This window comes from Bemisia tabaci, chromosome 1, assembly GCF_918797505.1.
Source record: "Bemisia tabaci chromosome 1, PGI_BMITA_v3".
Lineage (NCBI taxonomy): Eukaryota > Metazoa > Arthropoda > Insecta > Hemiptera > Aleyrodidae > Bemisia > Bemisia tabaci.
In genome coordinates this window covers 22,645,144-22,666,992 of record NC_092793.1, presented here as the reverse complement: position 1 = coordinate 22,666,992, position 21,849 = coordinate 22,645,144, and the positions used below count along the sequence as shown (strand labels likewise).

The 21,849-nt window shown below is 43.2% G+C and overlaps 2 protein-coding genes across 4 annotated transcripts in view; both read left to right on the top strand.

Annotated features, from left to right (window-relative positions):
* The window catches only part of LOC109041147 (vitellogenin), a 393,940-nt gene that overhangs the window by 82,772 nt on the left and 289,319 nt on the right, over positions 1-21,849 (top strand). The gene's annotated exons all lie outside the window — the stretch shown is intronic.
* The window catches only part of stw (laccase), a 160,155-nt gene that overhangs the window by 125,692 nt on the left and 12,614 nt on the right, over positions 1-21,849 (top strand). For 2 of the 3 annotated variants that reach the window (XM_019057634.2, XM_019057635.2), the window contains exons 2-4: positions 16,334-16,471; positions 19,132-19,339; positions 20,366-20,492. In XM_019057634.2, coding sequence (XP_018913179.1) covers positions 16,334-16,471; positions 19,132-19,339; positions 20,366-20,492 — 473 coding nt within the window. The remainder of the gene's footprint in view (positions 1-16,333; positions 16,472-19,131; positions 19,340-20,365; positions 20,493-21,849) is intronic. The other variant, XM_072298072.1, reaches the window with a different exon arrangement.

Here is a 21,849-nt window from a genome sequence, read left to right as displayed (position 1 = left end):
CTGCCACAAGATAACCCTCGGCACACCTTCACCTGTTGAACCTTTATCTTCGTTGTTTGGTTTGTTATCGCATAATCGATGATGGATCTTAAGTCTCGAGTACGTTGAACCCACGTATACTTATGGATATCCCGATGTTGAAAGAATCCGTTTAAGATTTTTAACTCGTTTTGCTCACAGACTTCGATGATGCGGTTCCCGTTGTCATTGACCACATCTTCACCGAATGGACCAACGACCTTGCAACCAATCCGGCGTCCTGTTCTTCCATTCAAATCGCCTATGACGATAACTTCCCTTGAGGTTCCAACTTTTAAGATTTCATCGTTCAGGAGCTCAAAGAACTGGTCTTTAGCTGCAACTGGCGCATCATCGTTGATACCATACACTCCAAGGAGGGTTATCTTGTGACCATACACAGTAACGTTCATTTTGACGATTCGTTCGTTGATCGGTTCCCAAGAAGTTATGCATTTACGTAAGTCATTCCGAACCAAAATCGCCACTCCTTGCTGGGCCCGCTGATCTTTGCTTACGCCGCTAAAGAACATATCATAGCATCCCAAACTTTCAGAGCCATATCCTTTTTTTTTCGTTTCTGTAATTACTGCTATGTTAACGTTATTATTTTTGATCTCCGAAACAACCTCCATCAGTTTGTTGGAAATGCCTTGGACATTCCACGTCCCAAATACCATTGTCCTTTTGCGTAATTTTTGTCGAAATATCCGTTTAATCCGTTGTTCACCGAGGCATAAATTAGGTCGTTTAACATTGCGTAGGTTTTACGGGTATCGGGGAGTTAGCCCGATGACACAACCCCCAACCTGGAGGACCAGCGTTTGAATTCGGAGTACGCTCTCGTAGATTGGCTGCCTTCACTACGGCTAAGAGCCCAATCAGCCCCTTCCATGGGTGGTTCATACGCCTTGAAGCCGGTGACCATGTCCATGGCCCCTTTGAGGCAGGGGTTACCAGCTGGGGTCCGCAGGATTGCTAACCCTGTGACACTACAGGACTTAAAAATTATTTAGTTTCTAAAATCAGCCCAAAATATTAGTCTCGAGTGGTGAGACACAGGTCAGTTCCGGTTAGCCATACTAACACCCGTATTCCACAAATTTTTAGGAGCAGCCCGAGACGATGATAACAGTGGAACAACAAAGATGAAAAAAACGGGAAACAAGGCTAAAAATACACAATTATGAAACCCGAGACGTTTCGACTCAACACTGAGTCATTTTCAGTCGGAAACAATAAAAAATTTTTAAAAGAAAAACGCTAAAACCTGAGCTCTACATGGTGGGGCCGGGATCTGAGAGAAAAAAAAAAAAAAAGAAAATTGATAACAAACAAGACACATCGATGCCAGCACCAGTAACCGAAAATGACCGATACGCTAGTTCACGATCCACACACAGATGGCAGCACTAACCAGTGAAACAATTAAGTTCAAGGAAAAGCCAATAGGTGCCGCTGGGGCGTCAACCTAAACCTGACTTTTTAAAAAGTGAGTGGTATATTGCACTAAGCCCGCTGATGTCAGTGCGGTTATTACACACAGAATCCCCATGTTTGAGGATTTCGATCATTTCCAGGACCAGTCTGGGAAACAACTTCTCTTCCTTACATAAAATTACCACCTTATCAAAATCGAACCGGTGACCAAATTCTGTTTGGTGCCTCTTGAGTGCTGTTAACTCACTATTGTCATATTTATGACCACCAAGCCTCTTCCTTAGAAGTTGCTTGGTCTGACCGATGTAACTGATGTCGCAATTTCCACAAGGAATTTTATAGACCAAACCCGATTCCTGCAGAATCGGATTTTTAGCCTTCACCCTAGACATCAGGAACTCAAGATTGTTGTATTTGGTGTTAACCACATGGTACCCGAACAATTTTAAAATCGATGACAAATTTTCCGAAAGGAAGGGAACGTATGGAAGGCATACAATTTTGTCGAGATCCCGTTCTTTGGTAGTTTTATCCTGCCCCCCTCTCTTATTAAAACTACTAAGTACCTGGCGGAAAATCTTTGCTATCAAATTGGGTGGATAACAATTTTCAACCAACAGATTCTTTCCAATCTGGATCATCTCATGCCGATATGAAACATGAGAGAGACCAATTATGCGCCGTGCTAAATTAGATGCAACGTTTTTCTTTACATTCATGGGTTGAACAGATAAAAAATTAACATAACGACCAGACGCCGTTGGTTTCTGATACCACTTACATCTAATCTCGCTATTCACCCTTATTAAAGTCATATCCAAAAAATTGAGGCAGTTGTTATTCTCAATTTCAAGGGTAAATTTTATGGCGGGATTTAAACTGTTGAAAAATTCAAGAATAGCATGCGTATCTTCTTTTTTTACACAAGAAAAAATATCATCGACATACCGCTTGTACATGCGGATTTCGATGGGAGATAAACTCAAAGCAGTACTTTCGATGCGCTCCATGGATATGTTAGCCATGACAGCCGAAAGGCTACCTCCCATGGCCAAACCCGAAATTTGTTGATAAAACGCATCATTATACTGACAGATGGTATTGGTGAGGCACACTTTTAACGTACTAAAAAACTGTTCTTTAGGTAACGGACAGAACATTTCAACTTCCTCCCATTTCAATTCCACACATTGAAGGGCAAAATCAACAGATATGTTAGTGTACATGCTAACTACATCAAGAGATATTAAATCATAACCGTCAGGTACCTTTACACCATTGATGAAATCAAAAAATTCAAAAGAGTTCCGAATATGCGAGTCCCCCTTACCGACAATGTTCGACAAAATGCTAGATAAAAACCTGGATAGTTTTTGGTATGGTGTTCCTATTGTGCTAACGATTGGTCGCAAAGGCAATTCTGCCTTATGCAGCTTAACAAAACCATAAATTTTGGCAACGCTGCCACCACTAACCATAAGATGTTTACACATACCATCATTTATATGCAGAAATCCACCACAGCCATACCGAAGACTGCGGGTATCTGAATGAAAGCTCGGTTTCTACGACCAAAAATTCCAGTCACCTGAACCGAAAACTTTAGTGCTTTAATGTTCGGTTTTCATGATCGGAGCTTTCCTCTCCGCATGCCGGGATAGTATGTCCGTTCCGCCTCCCGGATCACGAGTAAATCACGGGCAGGCGAGTTCAAAGGTCTTGGTTTCCACGACAGAAAATTCCGGTTACCTGAACCGAAAACTTTAGTGCTTCAATGTTCGTTTCTGATCGGAGCTTTCCTCTTCGCATGTCGAGATAGTATGTCCGTTCCGCCTCCCGGATCACGAGTAAATCACGGGCAGGCGAGTTCAAAGGTGCGAATTGTCATTGCGGGTGGTCAGTGCTGGCGTTGGCGGCGCCACGAGCATTTTCCCGCCTTTACTTTACGGCAGTGGCGGTCGTTATCACGGCTGTCATCGTGGCCGAGAAGGGCGGTTGCCGCGTCCGGCAGTGGCGTGGCGTGCTTTGCGATGTATCGAATGATCTGCCATTTAAATCTATGGAAAAGGATCGATAGATAGGGTGTTCTCAGCGAACACCTTAATAATCGATTCTTTACCATAGGTTTAAACGGCATAACAATCGATATATCGCAATTCACGCCACGCCACTGACGTCCGGGAGGGGCGGCGCCTTCGCTCCGGTCGCAGATATATCGTCGCCCCTCTGACGTGAGGGCGTATCTCGATTCTGACATGAGCCCTGGAAAACATGGTGTTACATGGACAACAGGGTTCACGTGAAAATCGAGATACGCATTTACGTCAGAGGGGCGGCGATATGCTCTCCTATTATATCGTATATCGCCGCGGTTCGAAGGTCTTCCGCGTACGCTATGGCGGATGCGGTGACCGCTCGCTGCCCGTGCCCGCTCACCAAAGGCCCTTTGATTCACCACCGATCCGGCCACACCCCACCCGAGCTGCTGCCTCGCTGGCTGATACGGCTTGCCGAGAAATAACCATCGGTTCTGGTCGGTTTGGAACACGAATCGACTGACGTCACGCGCGGAAACGATTGGACGTTTTTCGGCAGAACGGAGGTATCTAGACATGGTATACGAGAAGCGAATTGGATGGAAAACAAACCTTTGAGTCCAAGAAGTCGAAGTTTTTGGTCGTAAGAACAGAGTTTTGGTTCAACTAACCGCGATACGGTCAATGCAGACTAAGAGTTTTTATGCGAGCTGAAACTTCGTTCACCTGGACCAATGTTCGGTTCCAATGACCCGCGGGTTCATTTGCTGAGTGTAGAAGCTTTGGTATCCCGTTGAAGCTGAAGTTTTAGTCTTGACCAGTATGAATGGTTTTAATCTTGGTCCCACACCTGGCCATAATATGACTCAGGAAAATTCACTTTTTTCTCCGCAATCCTGATGGAACAACATGCTGGCCTTTACTCGTACACTGAACCAAAAGTTTGCAAAAACTCTGAAGTGAGGCCCACAATTATGGTAATTATTGGATTCTCTATGAATGAAACCACTTCCTGGAAAAGCTTGAAAGTTTCGAGAAATTCAAGGTACATTTCGAACAATTTCAACTTGTCTCTTTGTTAATTGGTGGGTTCTGGAAATGAAATTTACGGAAATCTCGATTGCAGAGCGGCAGTTTTCGGCACGAGGTTTGCTAAGAGCAATCGATTCTTGCTTCTTTTTTTTAAAGAAAAAAGAAAATGTCCATTTCCTTGTAAACCTGTTATTTTCTTCTTTTCGTTTTATTTTCTCCCCGTTCCCCCTCCCACTCCAACTCTAATACCCCCTCCAACTCTAACTCCCCATCCCCCTCTCCCTCCCATCCCCACTCCCACTCTCCCTCCCTTTCTACACCCCTTTCAGCCCCTTTTCCACCTTCTTCCCCTGTTGTCAATGACCGATTTGCATCCACATTTGGCTATTTTTTATTTTCCGCCGCGGAAAAATCGCAAGGCGGTTTAAGTCTTTCATTCATGGGGAGCCGCGATTGGACCGGAGGTGTGGAAAAGCTCGGGCTCGGGGAGATTGATCGGAGCTGAAGCCGGACTAACGATGATTGATTTAATGAGTCGGTCGCGGCCGGGACGCGCGGCGGCGGCTTGCCGGCTGCTCCTGGCGCATCCGTTCGCGTTCATGATCATGTTCAAGTTGATGGCCGCCGCCTCCGCTCTTGTTCGCACCGCGGCACGCCAGTGCGTTTCCGCTCAAACCGACCGGAGAAAGAGTCTAAGTTTTCTGCCATGATAAGCTGCTACAAGCCTCTAAACGATACCGTGTATTGTGAAAAGATAATCATTCTAATTTCAGCCGATTCAACCGAAAGATTTGAGTTGCCATTTGCATGAAAAAACTTTTTTTTCGCCTCTCAGGCTCAATGACTGATATATTTATCTATCAAACCGCTGCCCTAGCACACTAGAGCGCTCTGTGACTCTCAATCGCCATTGAAATCGACCCTTTCACAGATCATTAGGCAAATGCCACCTCTGATCTAAATACATGATATGAAAACATTAATTTTCATTCTAATTTCTCAATAGGGCAACATTGTTCCCGTTGATGCCGAAACCAGACATTTTTAAAGGGGAGAGGATGGCACGGTCAAATATGTTACTCGTGGGGTAGCGAGAGGTTTGGGGGCTAACCCAAAAACCACGAAAGAAGAAGTTTCAGGGGAAAATTCCCTCGTAATATGGGGGTGGATCGAGACCCCTCTCCCTCGGACCCTATCATCTCACTCCCCAGCTACGTCATCGGTGCGTATGTAGAAAACGTCAACACTCAAAAAGTGGGGAGGGGGGATGAGAGGGATCTAAGAGAAACCGCCAGACTCGCAAAACTGCAGTTAATACGTCGCCTGGCAGACAAAAAGGCGTAACTACTCTCACAAATGAGCCCGGGAAAACATTGACTTGTACGGACGACAGAGTTCGTTGCCTAGTGTAGTTACGCCCTTTTGTCAAGAGGGCGACGGATCTCGTCCGGGAATAAATCATAAGATGAGCGGACCGCGAGCTGTCTGATAAAGTCTGATTTTGAATTTATTGCACTATTAGCGCGGCGGAAAACAATTGCTCCACGTCAGGTGGGAGGAGGCGGGGGCGTTGTGCGCTACGCCTCACTGGGCCGGTAATTGATAGCGGTTTCGGCCGCCTGTTGATCGGGCCGTCGCTGACGTCATCGGCTCGCCCCGACCAATCAAAAGTGAACCGTCAAGGTGCCGACCAATCGTGCGTGCGGAGCATCGAGTCCCCTGTTTCCCAGTGGTGACGTCATAATCCGAATCTTATCGTTCGCATACTTATGGTCTGCAGATATCCCACCGGAGCCGCATGTGTCGTTACGGTGAATAAAAAACATACTTTGAATATTTTGAAAACTGTATCGCTGAGTAAGGCTAGGTGCTAATGATATACTCTGTTCTTTCCCAAATTTTGGGTCAAAAGTTCGCACTTAAAAAAAACAACACATTTTCAAGCTCCAAACAGTCTTTAAACATATCAAGCTAAATTATGTAGCGTGTCACAGGATGAGACTATTCAGAAATGAGGACCGCGGCTACTCAGGAAGAATTTTTTACTAAAAAAATTGTTTCGTAACTTAAAGTAGTGCTGAATGTAGTGAGTGCACAATTTTTTACGTTTTTTTTACCAATGCAGATTGAATTTGAGAGAATGCCTAGATTTTTTCAGAAAAAAAATCAAGCCTATGAATAATATTACCGCATGTCAATGTAAAAAGAATGTAATATCGTATGATATACTTTTCAGAACGGAATGCGTTTAAGAAAAAATTACCCTTACTACATCCCACTTTATTTTAGATCCTCTCATGGTTTATTTCCCGTACAAAATAATGCAGACAATTTTCTGTTTCTGTTTAATAAATGTGCTCTTTATCAATGCAGGAGGGATCAGTAGAAATTTTCAAGACATTAAGCTGCTTAGTTTCTTTGTAACACGAGAAGAAGTTCTAGACACCGCGAATCTCTATTTGCCATCGTTCGCCGGTCCACATACCTATACGTTCGATAGCAAACCCAGGGGGGGGGGGGGGTGCGGGGAGCCAGCACGTTCCGATGAGCCAGGGAACGAAAAACAATAGAGGGAACGCGGGGGGCTGTGCAAATCACTGCGTCGCGACGCCCGCGGTGCTCGGTGACGCACGAGCGCCGTTTTTCGACGCTGATTGTTTTGTTTTTTCGCGCCGCGACGCCGCGCCGGCGCGGAGCTGTCGGATAGCCGACGAATCTGCCAATTCGAATCGCTCATGCCGACACCATTTGGCATGACGGTGCTCGCAAAACCGATAAGGTAAATAGGGGGTGGGGGGTGGGGGGAGGGTGCAAAAAATGATATGTTCTTGCTCGATTGCTCATCATGCACGATTGATTTTCGATCATTGCTTCCGCTCGCCGCGTTCGAGTGCACCGTTCCACTGCTCGCGAGACGAGCTTGCCGCAACGGGGGACCAGCATGAAACCGTGCTGGACCTACGTCATAGGTAGAGTATCGAGTGTTCGATCGGTATTGATTTACTCCCTATATTGTTTGATTGGCTCTTCGGTCAAAGGAGCTCATTGGGACCAGAGGTGGATCCAGAAATTTGGCAACACTGGATTTTCGCCATTTAAACCTATGCTAAATAATCGATTCTGGTCGAAGCACCTGGCCCCCTCCGAGAATCGATACGTTTCCATGGGTTTAAATGGAGAAAAGACAATGTTGCCAATTTGCTGGATCCGCCAATGAAACACAGAGAAAAAAACTTCGTTCGTGAGACCCGAAGTTTAGATCATATGGAGCTCTGAAGTTTTCGGATTTAGCATCTGAACACTTAAGGTCTAGCTGCCGAAGTTCAGGTCAGACATTTGAGACTTTAGTTCTTACATCTGAAGTATTTCAGTTCTTACATCTGAAGTACCTCAGATGTGAGAACCGACGTTTTTCGGATATGAAAACCAAAGTACTTCAGATGTAAGAACTGAAGTTCCAGATGCGTGATCCGAACCTCAACAGCTAGACCTTAAGTGTTCAGATGATCAATCTGAAAACTTCAGAGATCCATATGACCTACACTTCGGGTCCCACGCACGAGGTTTTTTTTCTCCGTGTATGGGAAAAAATGTAAATACACCTGAACTGAAGGAATTAGTACTATCCACCTGGAGGAAAATGATTGATGCTCACGACAAAAGTGTGATTCTCGCCCCCCCCCCCCCCCCAAAAAAAAAAATCCAACAAAAGTGATTCAGGACTTTTTTTCAGAAAATTGGACGCTATTTTATCACGAGAACTGTGCAGCCTGTTCCCATTGGTCTCTCATAGTTATTTTTGTTTCTGAGAAGTCGCGTACCGGTTTTTAAGGAAGACTTTCCAAAAAGATCAAATTACAGATAATTTAATTTTCAACTCTGTAATCTGATCGAATAGGAATAAACTTCACGAGTCAGAATTGTGACTTGATTTCGTCGCTCCTCCGGCGTAAGGGCGCATTTCGATCATCGCGTGAGCCCCAGAGAGCATGGATTTATTCGTAAAGACGGCTCGCGCGGAAATTGAGATACGCCCAAACGTCTGAGAAGCGACGATTTTTGGCCACGGTATGTGCTAACCAAGCCCGTTGTGCGGAGTCGATGTTGGGCCCGTGATTCGCAGCACCCATAATTTTGGCCACTTCTTTGCGGAAAACTCGTCCGCGGGCTAGACACGCGAAAAACGCAATTAGAGGGTGAGGACAACCTCAAATTCGCGTTTTAGCAGCGTTACGAGATCCCCTTCAATAATGATATCGAGTTACGAAACTACTTTCAAACCCGCAAATAAAAAGAGCAATGCCTCCTTACGAGGATGGCGCGAATTCTCGGTGACGTTTCCGCAACAGGGAACCAATCAAACGCTTGCTTCTCGTTGATTTTTCTACCTGAAGTTAAGGCAGTTTAGCAATTGAGCTCTTTAGGAACTTGATGGATCTGTGAGTAATGTAGTTCAAAACTCTTCAAATTTTGTAATTTTCTACGCATCCCTAAAAATGTGTCGATGCATTGAACATTATCCGCAAACACATTTTTAAATCTCTTTAAAATTTTGTAATTTTTTACGTGTCCGCTAAAAATATGTCGATGTTTTGTACATTATCTGTAAATACATTTTCAAGTTACTCAATCGATCGATCGGTACGATGCCCCTCGAAAGATCTACCTTAGTAGGGGGAGGAGACGCTAAAAAGGAGACATTAAAAAGGAGACATTAAAAAGAAGACAGATCAAACCATGGCAGTGATTTATACGCGCGACAGTCGATTGAAAATCTGAGCACAAAATGATACGAGATCCGCTCAACGGAAAAACGCCGTTTGATCATTCAGATGTTGCCATACTTCGCTCGATAAATTATTTATTTTTTTAGCGGGTCGAGAATTTTTCCCACTAAAATTTTCCGATCTTCTAGATCAAAGTGTACCGAAATTTCTCTAAAAAATTGGAAGACAAAGCTTACAGGTGTCCCTCAAAATGTGTGTCCTACCCGAAGAAATTTGGCAACGCCTGAAAGCTCATGCGGCTTTCTTCCTAAGCACGGTAGAAGTGATGTGCGATGTCGTGCGACGAGTCTCCGTAGCTGCCCATCAATCATCTTGCGTGCGAGTTGCTATTATTTGATAATTCATTTCCATTCTTCCGCTTGGATATTACGGCACCGGCATGGTGTACCACGTCCGCGCGACAATGGACTCAACGCATGAAATTTCATATGAGACATCATTGTAAACTCGTCGTGACTTTTATCCGAGGAGGCCGTATTAAGAGATAAACCACTGCTCTCCGCGAGACTTTCATTGCTTTCACGTAATTTCACTGAGGGGATTCTAATAAAATCATTTTAAAGATGCCCGATGGACGGGAAGAGGAAGGGGAGTAAGAAAAGTAAGAAGCGGTTTTTGGGGGCGCGCAGCCTCCCCAGGGATGGACCGCTTAGTGGTCAAGGGGTGGAGCCCCCTAGTATCGTATTAATAATATTTTCAATTTAGTCTTTTCATATTTAAAATTTGTAGTTTGTGTTTGTAGTAAAATTTAAGTGACATTGATCCAAAAACTTGCTTCAAAGAGAACTAAATAACCAAATTTGGCAGTGTTGCGTTGTTTTATATCTTAAAGCACTTTTGACACTACTTAATGTACGCTTTTAAGGGAATGACGCAATCGCATGTTCTGTAGCCCTCCAGCGCCAGTGTGGGATAGATAGGAAGATTGACTTCAAGTGGATTATCATACCTTCTCAGGGAGATTCAAAGTCGTTCACTAGAGCTTTTGAAAGTGAAAAAGAATGCCCATGTCGGAGCAGCAAACCTCGCATACCAACTGAAAGTTTCTGCGTCTTAGAATAGAATTTGATCCAGAAACTTTCAAATTCAGCCAAAATTTTAATCTGAAATGCGGTTTTTATATAAAGGCTGTCCCTCTCAGAACCCGCGCTTGGTGGATAGTGTGGAACGATCGAAAACCTAAAATGCGAACTGATGCAATGGCAACTCGATCGACACCGCTTTGATCCAAAAAGATCCATCGACTCAAAGGTTTGTCGAATGATTCCCGGTTGTCGATCGAATCAGTGTCGGTTGCGTTGCAGTCAAACAGTTCACGTTCTTGTTTTCCGATCGATTCATATCTATAGAGTCCGCATCCCCGTCGCGCATAAGGTGAGGAGTCGCTGTTACATACCCCCCGTTCCCGCGACCCCAGGAATGTCACCGTTGAGGAATAGACTCGGTGCAAGATTTTTCAAATTTTTCGAGATGACATTGACACGTGATGACGGTCCGTCAACCACGAGCGGAAGAACACGTATGTCAGGGACCCGACACTCGTCGGGGCCAGGGAAAATGTCAGGCATTTCGAGCAGAAACCGCACAACTTCCACGTTAATCCGCCGCAGGTTCGTTGTTCCTGCTCAAAGGTCTTCGCCCCGCGAAGCGAGGCACTTTCGTATGCCTTGCTCAAGGTGGATTCTCGGAATTGTGAGAAGTAATCAACGCGGGGCCGCTACTCATGCTGCCCGGTGACGTAAAGCGTATGCTTTTTTCCTCGGTGAAAGTGCCCGTAAAATCCTGGTCATGAGCCCGTTCGCGCCGGTTCGGATGCGCCTGACCCGCGGTTCAAAGGAATCGTTCCAGCGCCCGTAATAACACAACCCGACTGCTCGCTGACACCCACGTGATCCAAATGCAGTGCCACTACTTATCACGTTCGATCACACTCGCTCAGGTTGTTGAAGTGGGCAACACTGGCTGGTGAAAGATCTTGACCGTTCTCCAGGTTGAACTACAAGTTTGTTGAGATGATAATGGGATCCGGGCCGGTGCGTCGCACTTGGTTGGCAATGACTGAGCAGATTAGCACCACGGGCAAAACATCAATTCCTCTCAGGAACACCAGACATCCGTGAGTGAGACTTCATGCTCGGTCTCCGCATATTCAAAGGAAGCTCGGCAATTCCCAAGACCTTCATCTCTCGCTAGTTTCTTGAATGTTTATGTTCCGTCATCTATCCAATAATTGATAGCAAAATCGAAGGAGGACCTGAAGTTTAGGATTCTCTATGATCCGAAAATAATCGAGAAACGTCATATATCTGAGACGAGAAATCTTAATTGCAAACGCTTGGACTGAGAATCTTTACTTTAAAACTATAGGATAGCTCTAACTGAACATTTTACTGATTTTTCTTCTGACTGCGGCAAAAATCAGCAAAAGTTGGGACGGCTATTAATTGCACGGTTATATTCATGTGAAAAAATGAATTGTCCGCATCAATTTTGCAACTTTTGAATACACAACGCTCCTTTGTTTGTGAAACGACGAGCCTGTATATATTAGTCACTTTTCCAGTGCATTTGAGCGCTCTGCGACGCCTTACCGCCTCAAGAATCTGTCCTGATAGAGATCTTTCGGAGGCTGTCATCTCCGTCTATTTTTGGAAGCCCTCTGTCCACCTTTCAGCTGGATGCCCTTTCCGAAGAACGATGGACCTAACTCGCAAAAACTCACCTAGCAAAGTGCTCATCCTGACTTTCATCGATCATCATACGGCGAATTCTAAGCTCAACAATTTGCTAATCAGTCATCATCGGGCGAAAGTCGCGTTGCGACCCTCGAGCCTAATTTTCGTCTCACCCGATTTCATTTCCTCGATTGTTAGTGTGGGGTCTCTGAAACGTACTGTCTCTAGCCCGAAGGTTTCTCCGGGAGTCACCGATAACCAAGTTGTGTCACCGTTACCATCACGTAGCAGTGCCGTAATCTTCCTCGACCGTGTGCTGAGTACACTCGCACCCGATTTCCACTTTCCCGACCCGCAGAGAGGTGCGAAATTCCTGACTCCCGACCGCACTCACGTCCTCGCGGGGCCCACCAATCATCAGTCACCGAGCACCAATAACCCGACGGATGATGCCGATTTTTCCGATGAAATTCGCCTACTTCCCACTGATCCTCGGGGGAACATCTTTAGAACACTCGCGAAGCGGCAAAGCGAGTCCGACCGCTTTCTCTGCGCTACTCAGCCGTTGTGTGACGAGACGGCATTTGTTTGCCAAGTGACGAGTGACAGTGCTTGGTGCACATGTGTTCGCCCGTTGATCGGTGGATTCACAGCCAGAGTGCTCTGGATGAGGAGAAATAAAGGCCATGGCAACATGCATGGGTGAATGGGACGTACTTCTGCCAAACGGAACTATGTGCATTATGACGTGAGCCCTGCCATGCATATATTCTAATGGGTCTCAGGGTTCATGTCTTATTGCACATAGTTCCGTTGCACTGTAAAAAAAAACACATCGGATATAGAGTCCAGACTCTTGAAAACATTGATAAGAAAAAATACTCTAGATTCAATCGGATTTTTGCTTGAATCAAAACGAAATCCGCTTAAATTAAGAGGCTTGGTTCTTGATTTAAGCTATAGATTCTGATTGAATCAAGAGTACTTTTTCTTGTCGATGTTTTTAAGAGTCTGGACTCTAGATTCACTGTGATTTTTTTCCCAGTGTGGGCAGAAATACGTCCAATTGTTTATTGAAGCGATGGAAATCGAGAGAGATTAAAATATAATGTTTTATTTCAGGAGCCTCAGAGACCAAGATATGACTTATGATAATGTTAACATCTACATGGTGGCGACTTGGTCCTTGGTCCTTCGCTTACTCAACTTAACTCACAACTGGCTTAACTCAATTTTTTCGAAAATGTGGGCTGGTTCCTCTCTGATGAACTCGGTCCGATCGGTATGTGAATCGGCAAAAATCGCTTATTCGCATCTCGTCATGATTACCGGCGATCATTTCTGCGAGTAAATTGGAGATCAAATCGGAGAGCAGATCCACGATAAAAAGATTGCCAAATAAATGAAGGGATGCTTTTTGCAAGCTTGTGATGATGATTACTGCCGCGATCCAGAGATGGAAAATTTCATGAAATTTATTCGAGTGAAATTTCACGCGTGAAATTTATAAAATTTCATGAAATTTCACGAAATTTCATGAAATTTATTGAAACTTTTGGGGATACCTTGCCGCGAATTAATCGCCAATCAAATCGGCGAGTAAATTATCCGCTGAATCGGCAACCGGGGTGGTGACTCGTGACTCGTGACTCGCGCTTTTTGGATCGGCCGCCGTCGCGTCGCGTCGTCGCGAGTCATATGGGTCAGCGTGTTAGGGTGTCAGCCCGAGCCCGAGCCGGCGACACAAAGCCCGAGTCATCCCTCCGAATTGGTAGCACCGGTAATGATCCTGATCCCCGACCCGGCTCCCGGACTCGCCCCCGTAGCCCCCTCCCGACCCGGTCGTCGTCGGCCGGTCGCAGCTGCCCGCTAAGACGTAATCAACGTTCGAGGTGTCGCCCGGGAAAATGGAACAGGTTACAACTGGGGAAAGAAAAGAAGAGACAAAAGTCACATCAGTCTGGATGCATCAATCATCAGCTGGCCTATAGCCCTGGATAGATGATCAAATTCCCGAACCAATTCCGATCAAAGTAGTATCAAAGTGTCGGGAGTCATCAGTCTTAAACTCATTAATTTGCTTCATTTTAAAATGAAAACTTGGCAGAAATGTTTCCTGTGGCAGGAAATGATGAATGGTGGCACTCCGTTCTGATCTTACTTTGAACAAAAAAGTGCGGCCCGTCAAAATTTGATGGTAGATGGTGACCACCAGTCATCAGCATGTCTACTTTGATCGGAATTGGTTCGGAATTTAATCGTCTATCCAGGGCTTATTGTTTAGCATATAAATATCAGTTGAATGGTGCAATTTTTGGATGTGACATTTGTCTATTCTTTTCTTTCCCCAGTTCTACCTTAGTCGTTTCTTAAATAGCTCCTTCTTTTAAGAGACCCCATTTGGTTTAAGGCTTAGATACACACGGCGATCAATCGCCGCAAGTGAAAGACGAAAGCCAATGGAGAACTTTGATTTCGATACATCGACGTCAATGGATCGAAATCAAGGCTCTCCATTGGCTTTAATCTTTCACTCGCGGCGATTGATCGCCGTGGTATCTAGGCCTTTACATTGTGATTTAAGGCCCAGATACACCTACTAGTTACAAGCGCTTGTTGAAAGTGAAACACCAATAGGCAAGGAGGATTTCGATAGCTCAACGTCGAGCGATCGAAATTCTCCTTGCCTATTGGTGTTTCATTTTTAACAAGTGCTTGTGACTCGCAGGTGTATTTAGGCCTTATATCATAATGTAAATGGTTTCGCGTAATGTAAACCAAATCCTGGTTTCCTATTGGTGTTCGATTGGTGTTGGATTACAATGATTCATCATTATAGAAAATCTAAAATACGGAAGAAAACGTAACGCAAGTTTTGTAATTTTAAGGTAGCTTCGCACCTACTTTAATATTTGTCATAATCATGGAATTTTTTCTTCCGTATTTTGTACTTTAAAAATCTATTTCATCTACACGCTCCAGCTGACAACGCTGGAATTGAGTTAAGGTTTGAAAGAAAGCAAAGCGCCCTTAGTTTGTCTCGCCTACGAAGACCTTTAAACACATTTCATTACAAAGCTTGCATGCAATTATTCGGGCTCTGTGGATGTTCGTGTTGCATACCCCTGGTAGTGAAGGCGTTTTAACTCTGCGGGCACTCACCGCTAAAACATAATAAAAGCTATTATTGTATATAATGTAATTTTTAAGTATATACTGTGTTACTGTCACGTTTTATTTTATATGCTGTTTACATTACTTGTGCAAGTACATTGGCTCGATTCTGAAAAACTCGATACTGAGACAAAAGACAAATTTTCTTTATGACAAGAAAACTGTCGTTTTAACGTGGAAAATTTTACTAAGCGTTATAGAGCGCAAACTTGACTGAACGAATACCTTTGTTTATTAGCGCAACGAGAACTTAGTTTTTACGTTGCGTTGAGGTGAATCTAATTTTTCTCACGGCAAAAAATTTGTTAAGTTTCATTGGAAAGGAGTTCTGGTGTGCAGTAAATATTGGAGTAGGGTGAATGAAATGGGGGTTTTTTACTACTTTCGCCCAAAAGTTGACTGCTTTAAGTTTAAATCTGGTGGAATGAAACATTCTTTTTTCCGTGATACTTTCCCCACACTTTCCTCACTAACCGTCGTGAACTCACACAAATACCCAATAACCGTGCACAGTCTACACACATACACAACCTAAACCCAGAGTCATGTAAAGAACACAGTTAGCCGTTGTGTGATGTTGTCTGATATTGTGTTGTGTGTCGTCTGATGTCATGTGCATTTGTATATAACCTGCAATTTATCCCACTGAGATTTCCCACTTTTCTCAAGACCTAAACTCACGCAATTACCCCATAAACCGTGCACAGTCTACACACAACCTACACCCAGAGTTACACGAAGAACACAATTAGCCGTTATGGGCTGTTGTCTGATGTTGCGTTGTGTGTCGTCTGACGTCGAGTGCATTTGTACATATATAACCTGCAATTTATCCCATCCACTTTTCCCAAGACCTAAACTCACACAAATAACCACAGACCGTGCACAGTCTACACACGAAGTCTATACACAGTGCTCCAGTGGACACTGTTCGCCGTTGTGTACTGCGTTGTCTAATGTTGTGTTGTGTGTCGTCTGACGTCGTGTGCATTTGTATATAACCTGCAATTTATCCCACTGAGATTTCCCACTTTTCCCGAGACCTAGACTAACACAAATAACCACAAACCGTGCACAGTCCACACACGAAGTCTATACACAGTGCTCCAGTGGACACTGTTAGCCGTTGTGTGCTGTTGTCTGATTTTGTGTGCTTTTGTGTGTCCTCTAGGAGGAGCGACGGATCAGTCGACCGCAGAGTCTTGGTGGAGGCCGCCCACGCAGTCCTTCGTCGACACCCCGTACTCGGCCACTCACGGCCTCGTCCAGACCCACCCTGCAGGCTTCGGCTCCACCGGTAACAGCATAGGTAAATTGCGTCATCCTATCAACGCCCGAACTTCTCTGATTCCTGGAATTGGCCAGGCAGAGTAATCCAAAGCGAATTAAATTGAGGGGTTTATTTTCAGGTGCCAAAAACTCGTGGTCAACAGGCTCTCAGGCAAAGAGCAAGACAAAGAATACATACAACATCATGGTTAACCAAGCCTTCGATATATTATTTTTTCTTTAAAAAAAATCTTGAACGTTTTTAGGTCACAAGTGATGGCTCAATACTAATCAAAAACGATAAAATGAAAAAAAGGAAAAAAAGGGGAAAAAAATGAGGAAGTAACAAAATCAAATGGATTGCATTTTGCAATATAGAACCACTAACTCTAGCTCTTCCATAAAATTACATTTATGCATAGTGAAACCAATGGCATAAATGATGTTTCTAAAATGAGCCAGAAATAATGGTTCCTCATTGCCAAATATGGCACAAATGATCAACGGATAGCAGTCCAAGTTGAACCAACCTTACTTAGTTATCTTGAGTCACTTTTTTTCAGGTTGAAAATGGGGTTGTTAGGACCCCAAAACTTTGAGATTTTTTAAATGACTTACATATTTCAGCCTTAGTAACTCATACTTTTGTAGGTTTTTCTTTATCATCAAATGTAAGTCAATATTCTTCTCTCTTTCATCCAAAGTGATGGCCACACTTTCAATGGGCATGACATCAACAGTAGGTAAACCAATTTGTATTGCCAAAGACAATTGCAACAGGACCATTCAAATTCTGCCAAAACTCCACCGTTATTGATATTATTTTTGAAAAGCAGCTATGAAAATTTTTCCTAGGAATTTCAAATACATTCAGTCACATACATTAAATACAGAGATAAATATTGTCTTAAATATTGATAATATTGAATCAAATTGTCTACAAAATTTAGAGAAAAAATTCACAGGTTCTTCAAAAATTTATACTTTAATGAAAGCAGTCCGGCGACGCTCGAATGATCACACGACGTTTTTCCCTGGCACGGCACACAGTGGATCGAGTCGATTAGAGAGGTCGGACACGAAATTATTTAACAACAAATACAAATTTTGATGCTTGTTTCGTCAAATTTTAAGTTTCAAGGAGTGTTTGTAGAAGAAAATTTTACGAGGAAAACAATGAAACCACTTTTAGAACCTCAAAGTTGTGTATAAACGGAGTTATGAGCGTTTAAAGTTTCCGAATTTTGTCCGACCTCACCTACTGACTCGATCCACTGTGCGGCAGCGGTGCACTACCGGGTCCTCGAACGTGATGCCCTCTTCAATTCCTCATTCCCACTTTCTGCTCATTATGAATTATCCCCGCTCGATGTGCAGAATGCAGATAAATGCACGGCCCACTTTGCCCTGTTTCCCGCAAAACTCCGCTGATCCAACTGAGGAATCAGGAGAGTCTCCCTTGAACTGGCAACGTCCGTTGCAACTGCATCTCCACTCCTTGCCGCCCCTTTTCGGTGGAATGAGCTTCCCGCAGATAACTCACTTTGCACGCGGCTTGTTTTAAGCCAATAAAGACGGTAAATCACAGGGCTATTAGTGGGTTGCATAATATTTTGAAGACACCGTGTGCTGATCAAAAGATCTGGACGTAGGCGCCAAGTATATACGAAAAAATTTCCCGTACGACGGATGATTTGGACGTGTTTCTGCCAAACGGAACTGTGTGCGTTGAGCCTTGAGACGCATAAGAATATATGCATAACAGGGCTCACGTCATAGTGCACATAGTTGCGTTTGGCAGAAATACGTCCGTTTAAGAAATTTACCGATGGATCGGTTGCTTTTTGTAACAATTTCTTGCCTTTGAAAATATATCGGCCATAAGAGATGATTTTTTCAATATCCCCATGCGCATTACATTGATAATTTTAACGCAGTCTGGAATACATGGTGGATGGCGTTAAATGTAGAGGTCTGAATTAGCGTTTTATATGACTCCATTCAACGTGCTTTCCAAAGGGCAAAATATTATTTTTCGTGCGGTATAGACATTCGATTTTGTCGTCTCTCTAACGTAAAGGCGTATTTCTATCGCATGAGCCCCTCAGTGCGCTGAATATTGAAATTGATAGACAAAGCGATAGACAAAAAGGACATAGGGAGTAAAGAGTGATCCTATTGGTTGAAATGTGTGGTCCCTGTAGACTAAGGGAGAAAATGATGGACTAACTATCGGGCCACTCGTGAGTTGCCGCTAGTTAGTATCTTACGTATATACTTTTTCCATTACAACCACTCGATTTAACCAACAGAACCCTTCCATATCCCTTTGTGTCTACCTGTGTATAGCTTTGTGTATCAATTTCAATAATCGGCCCTCAGGAAAGCAAGAGGAAGAAGGAAAAGAGGAATAAAAAAGAGAGGTAGAGAAGAAAGGGACAACGAAGAAAAAAATGAAGAATAGAAGCAAAAACAGAAAGGAGGGGAGGGGAGGTAGAAAAAGAAGCATTTGTCTGTTAAAGATCATTAACAGCACACGTGTAGTCTCTAAAATGTGCCTAATACGTCAATTCCGAGGTGCAAAATGTAGCTCAACACTGCTGGATCCGCAAACAAGGGTGAAAGAGCAGCGAAAATTCGACGGGATTTTGATCAAAACTGCGAAGATTTTTAATTGATTTTTTTCCCCCTGCGTTTTAGGTGCTGGTGATCAGTTGGCCGCTGTGTCAGAGGATGGCTCGACCCTGGGCTACACGTCTCTGGACTTCGACAAACACGGACTCGACGAGCTGAGGCGCAACCCGCTTCTGTCTTCACCCGAGGAGTGCGCCCGTGCCTGCAGAGAGGGCGAACCCCCCAGGATATGTTACTACCACTTCACCCTCGAACTTTACACTGTTCTCGGAGCGTGAGTATTTTTCATCAGCCGCTAATTCTCTGACTTTATCGCATGGACGTATTTTTGCTAGACGGAACCAGAGACAGGTGGTAAAGAAGGGGTGCGCTCATTAGTCCAGGGCCGTAAGAATAAAGAGAATTAAAAAACGGTAGTGACGTCAGCTGTGACGGACAAAGGATCGAGTCAATAGGAGAGATCGGACAAAATTTGGAAATTTTATGGAGAGGAGTCTGAAATTGGAAACTATGTTTGACGTCATACATGGACGACCCCGGTATGATTTTTTTCAAATTTGGTCAAACAATTTAGAAAAAAATTTAGAATTTGCGACGAAAAATGCTATTCTACGTGACAAGATGCGAGCGGTTTATTTGATATTTTGGCTAAGGAAAGTGTAAAGCGGCACTTGATTCCGAAAATTGTATGTCTGTAAGTAAATATTTCTTAAAAATCCGTTTTTTAAACGGCGAACTTTCGAATCATTAAAGCTCTGGTTTAATTTTGTAAAGGTAAGTTGCGTTAAATCTGCATTTATATTAGTCTATGGGTCAATGGAATCATGAATGCACGCGAAGAACCGGCGAATGCTCCTCGCAGCTCGATGCGCCTTCAAAAAATTGCGCAGGCAATTCGCCCATCGACGTGTTGTTAGATTTGTATTAACGAGACAGTCATTTCATGAGTGATGAGCATTAATTTAAACCGGGTCTGCGTATAAATTTATTCAAACAAGGATAATATTCAACCCACACATTATCAATTTTCTCACAGTGCTGCTGTTCCACTTTGATTTCATTTTTTTCTTAGACAGAAAGGACAATGAGGAGGACCGAAATTGCACAGGAGTTCACGTGTATTGGTTGATTTGAACAGAAATTGATTGAGGACAAAAGTAAATCACAAACATTTCAGGTCTTTGCAAGGAAAAATGTACTGTAAATATCTAAAATTAATTTTCTTCGAATACTATTTGTACTTTGATACCTGCTTTGTATTTTCATCAAACTGTATCGTGGGATTATTCTTTGATTACAGTGCTTGCCAAGTGTGCGTTCCCAATGCGACAAACACAGTATGGAGCCACTGTCAGTGTGTCTTAGCTGATGGAGTAGAAAGAGGAATTTTGACAGTCAACAGAATGATCCCTGGACCTAGTATACAAGTAAGTCCTCATTTCGATAATTTTTCGTCTAGGAAGAACGTACTTAATTTATAAAACAACTGTATATTATAAGCAAAAAATATTAAGTCGTCCCCCTTTTCGCCCAGAGAGGATACGCCATTTGGAGGGTCGGCACTACAAGCTTGACAGTCCATCCCTGAATGGATTGGCAATTTTGCTCAAAAAGCAACAACTCCAAAAGCAATCTATGTTTAGAAAAATTTCATTGAGAGTCTCTTTCATTTTGTTCGAAGGAAAAGGAAGTCAAGGAAACATGAATTGACTACCCAAAAAATGTCCTAATAGATAAGAAATCATTTTTCTACGGAATTTTTTTACTAAAACCATTTCACCCTCAATCACTTTAATTGGTCAAAATTGAGGATCATAATCAGTAATGTCAAAGTCGAACGGGAATTCTGGTAGCAGTATCCTTGAACATGGTCACTCGTCTTTCGACTTAAAAAAAAAGAGAGACTAAGATGAAAAAAGCCTTTGTAGGTGCCGGTCCTTAATTTATTCAGTCAAACACCGGTTTAAACAAGTGAAAAAAAAGAGGTAAAAAGGAAATCCGCCTTTTTTCGTCACTTTCCGGATCACCTACTTTCCTTTCACCAAGTCATGGCCGTCATCTTGGCCGCTTGGATTTTAGAATTAATGTTGATCATTCAGAAGGCCGAGATGGTTTTATATTTAGCCCCAGTTACTTGTCGTGCGTAGTTATAAACAAAAAAGAAGTAAGCGCCGTCTTGGTTTGAGGTTTGGTGGCGTAACGTGTACGAATCATAAAAGTCTTTCCAGGAACGAATTAGCAACCGTAAAAAGATATTGTCGCAACGAACTGGTAGTAAATGCGGTGTGCACCTGTCAGTAAAAGGGGGCGGTGTTCTTAATCTTTGGTGCAATTTATGTTCCATTATTTTGAATCTTTGCCCTCCACTTTACGTAATTTTTGACTGTCGTTTGTATCATGTCTCTCTCGCCAAAAACTCTTTGAAAAAGAAGAAGTTCAATTTGAACGTAAAATATGTTTAAAAAATTAAACAAGACAATTCAAATTTTTAGTTTTGTAACGTCGTATTTAGAAAGGAACTTGTGAAAAAAGAAAAAAAAAAATTCTACTTAGTTTTTATTCGGATTTTTAATATTCCAATTTTCGAGTTTTTGAAGTCCAACCAGGGTTAGAGCTGCTGTCTCTAACGAAGATAGTTTGATCTGTTTATTCAACTGAACACTATATTTGCTCTGAACGTATTTCTACACGTTCATATTCATTGTTATGCATTCCGATTTGAAGTGATCAGTGATCACTTCACGATGAAAATCATTGAACACCCTAATCTTAGGTTTTATCTAC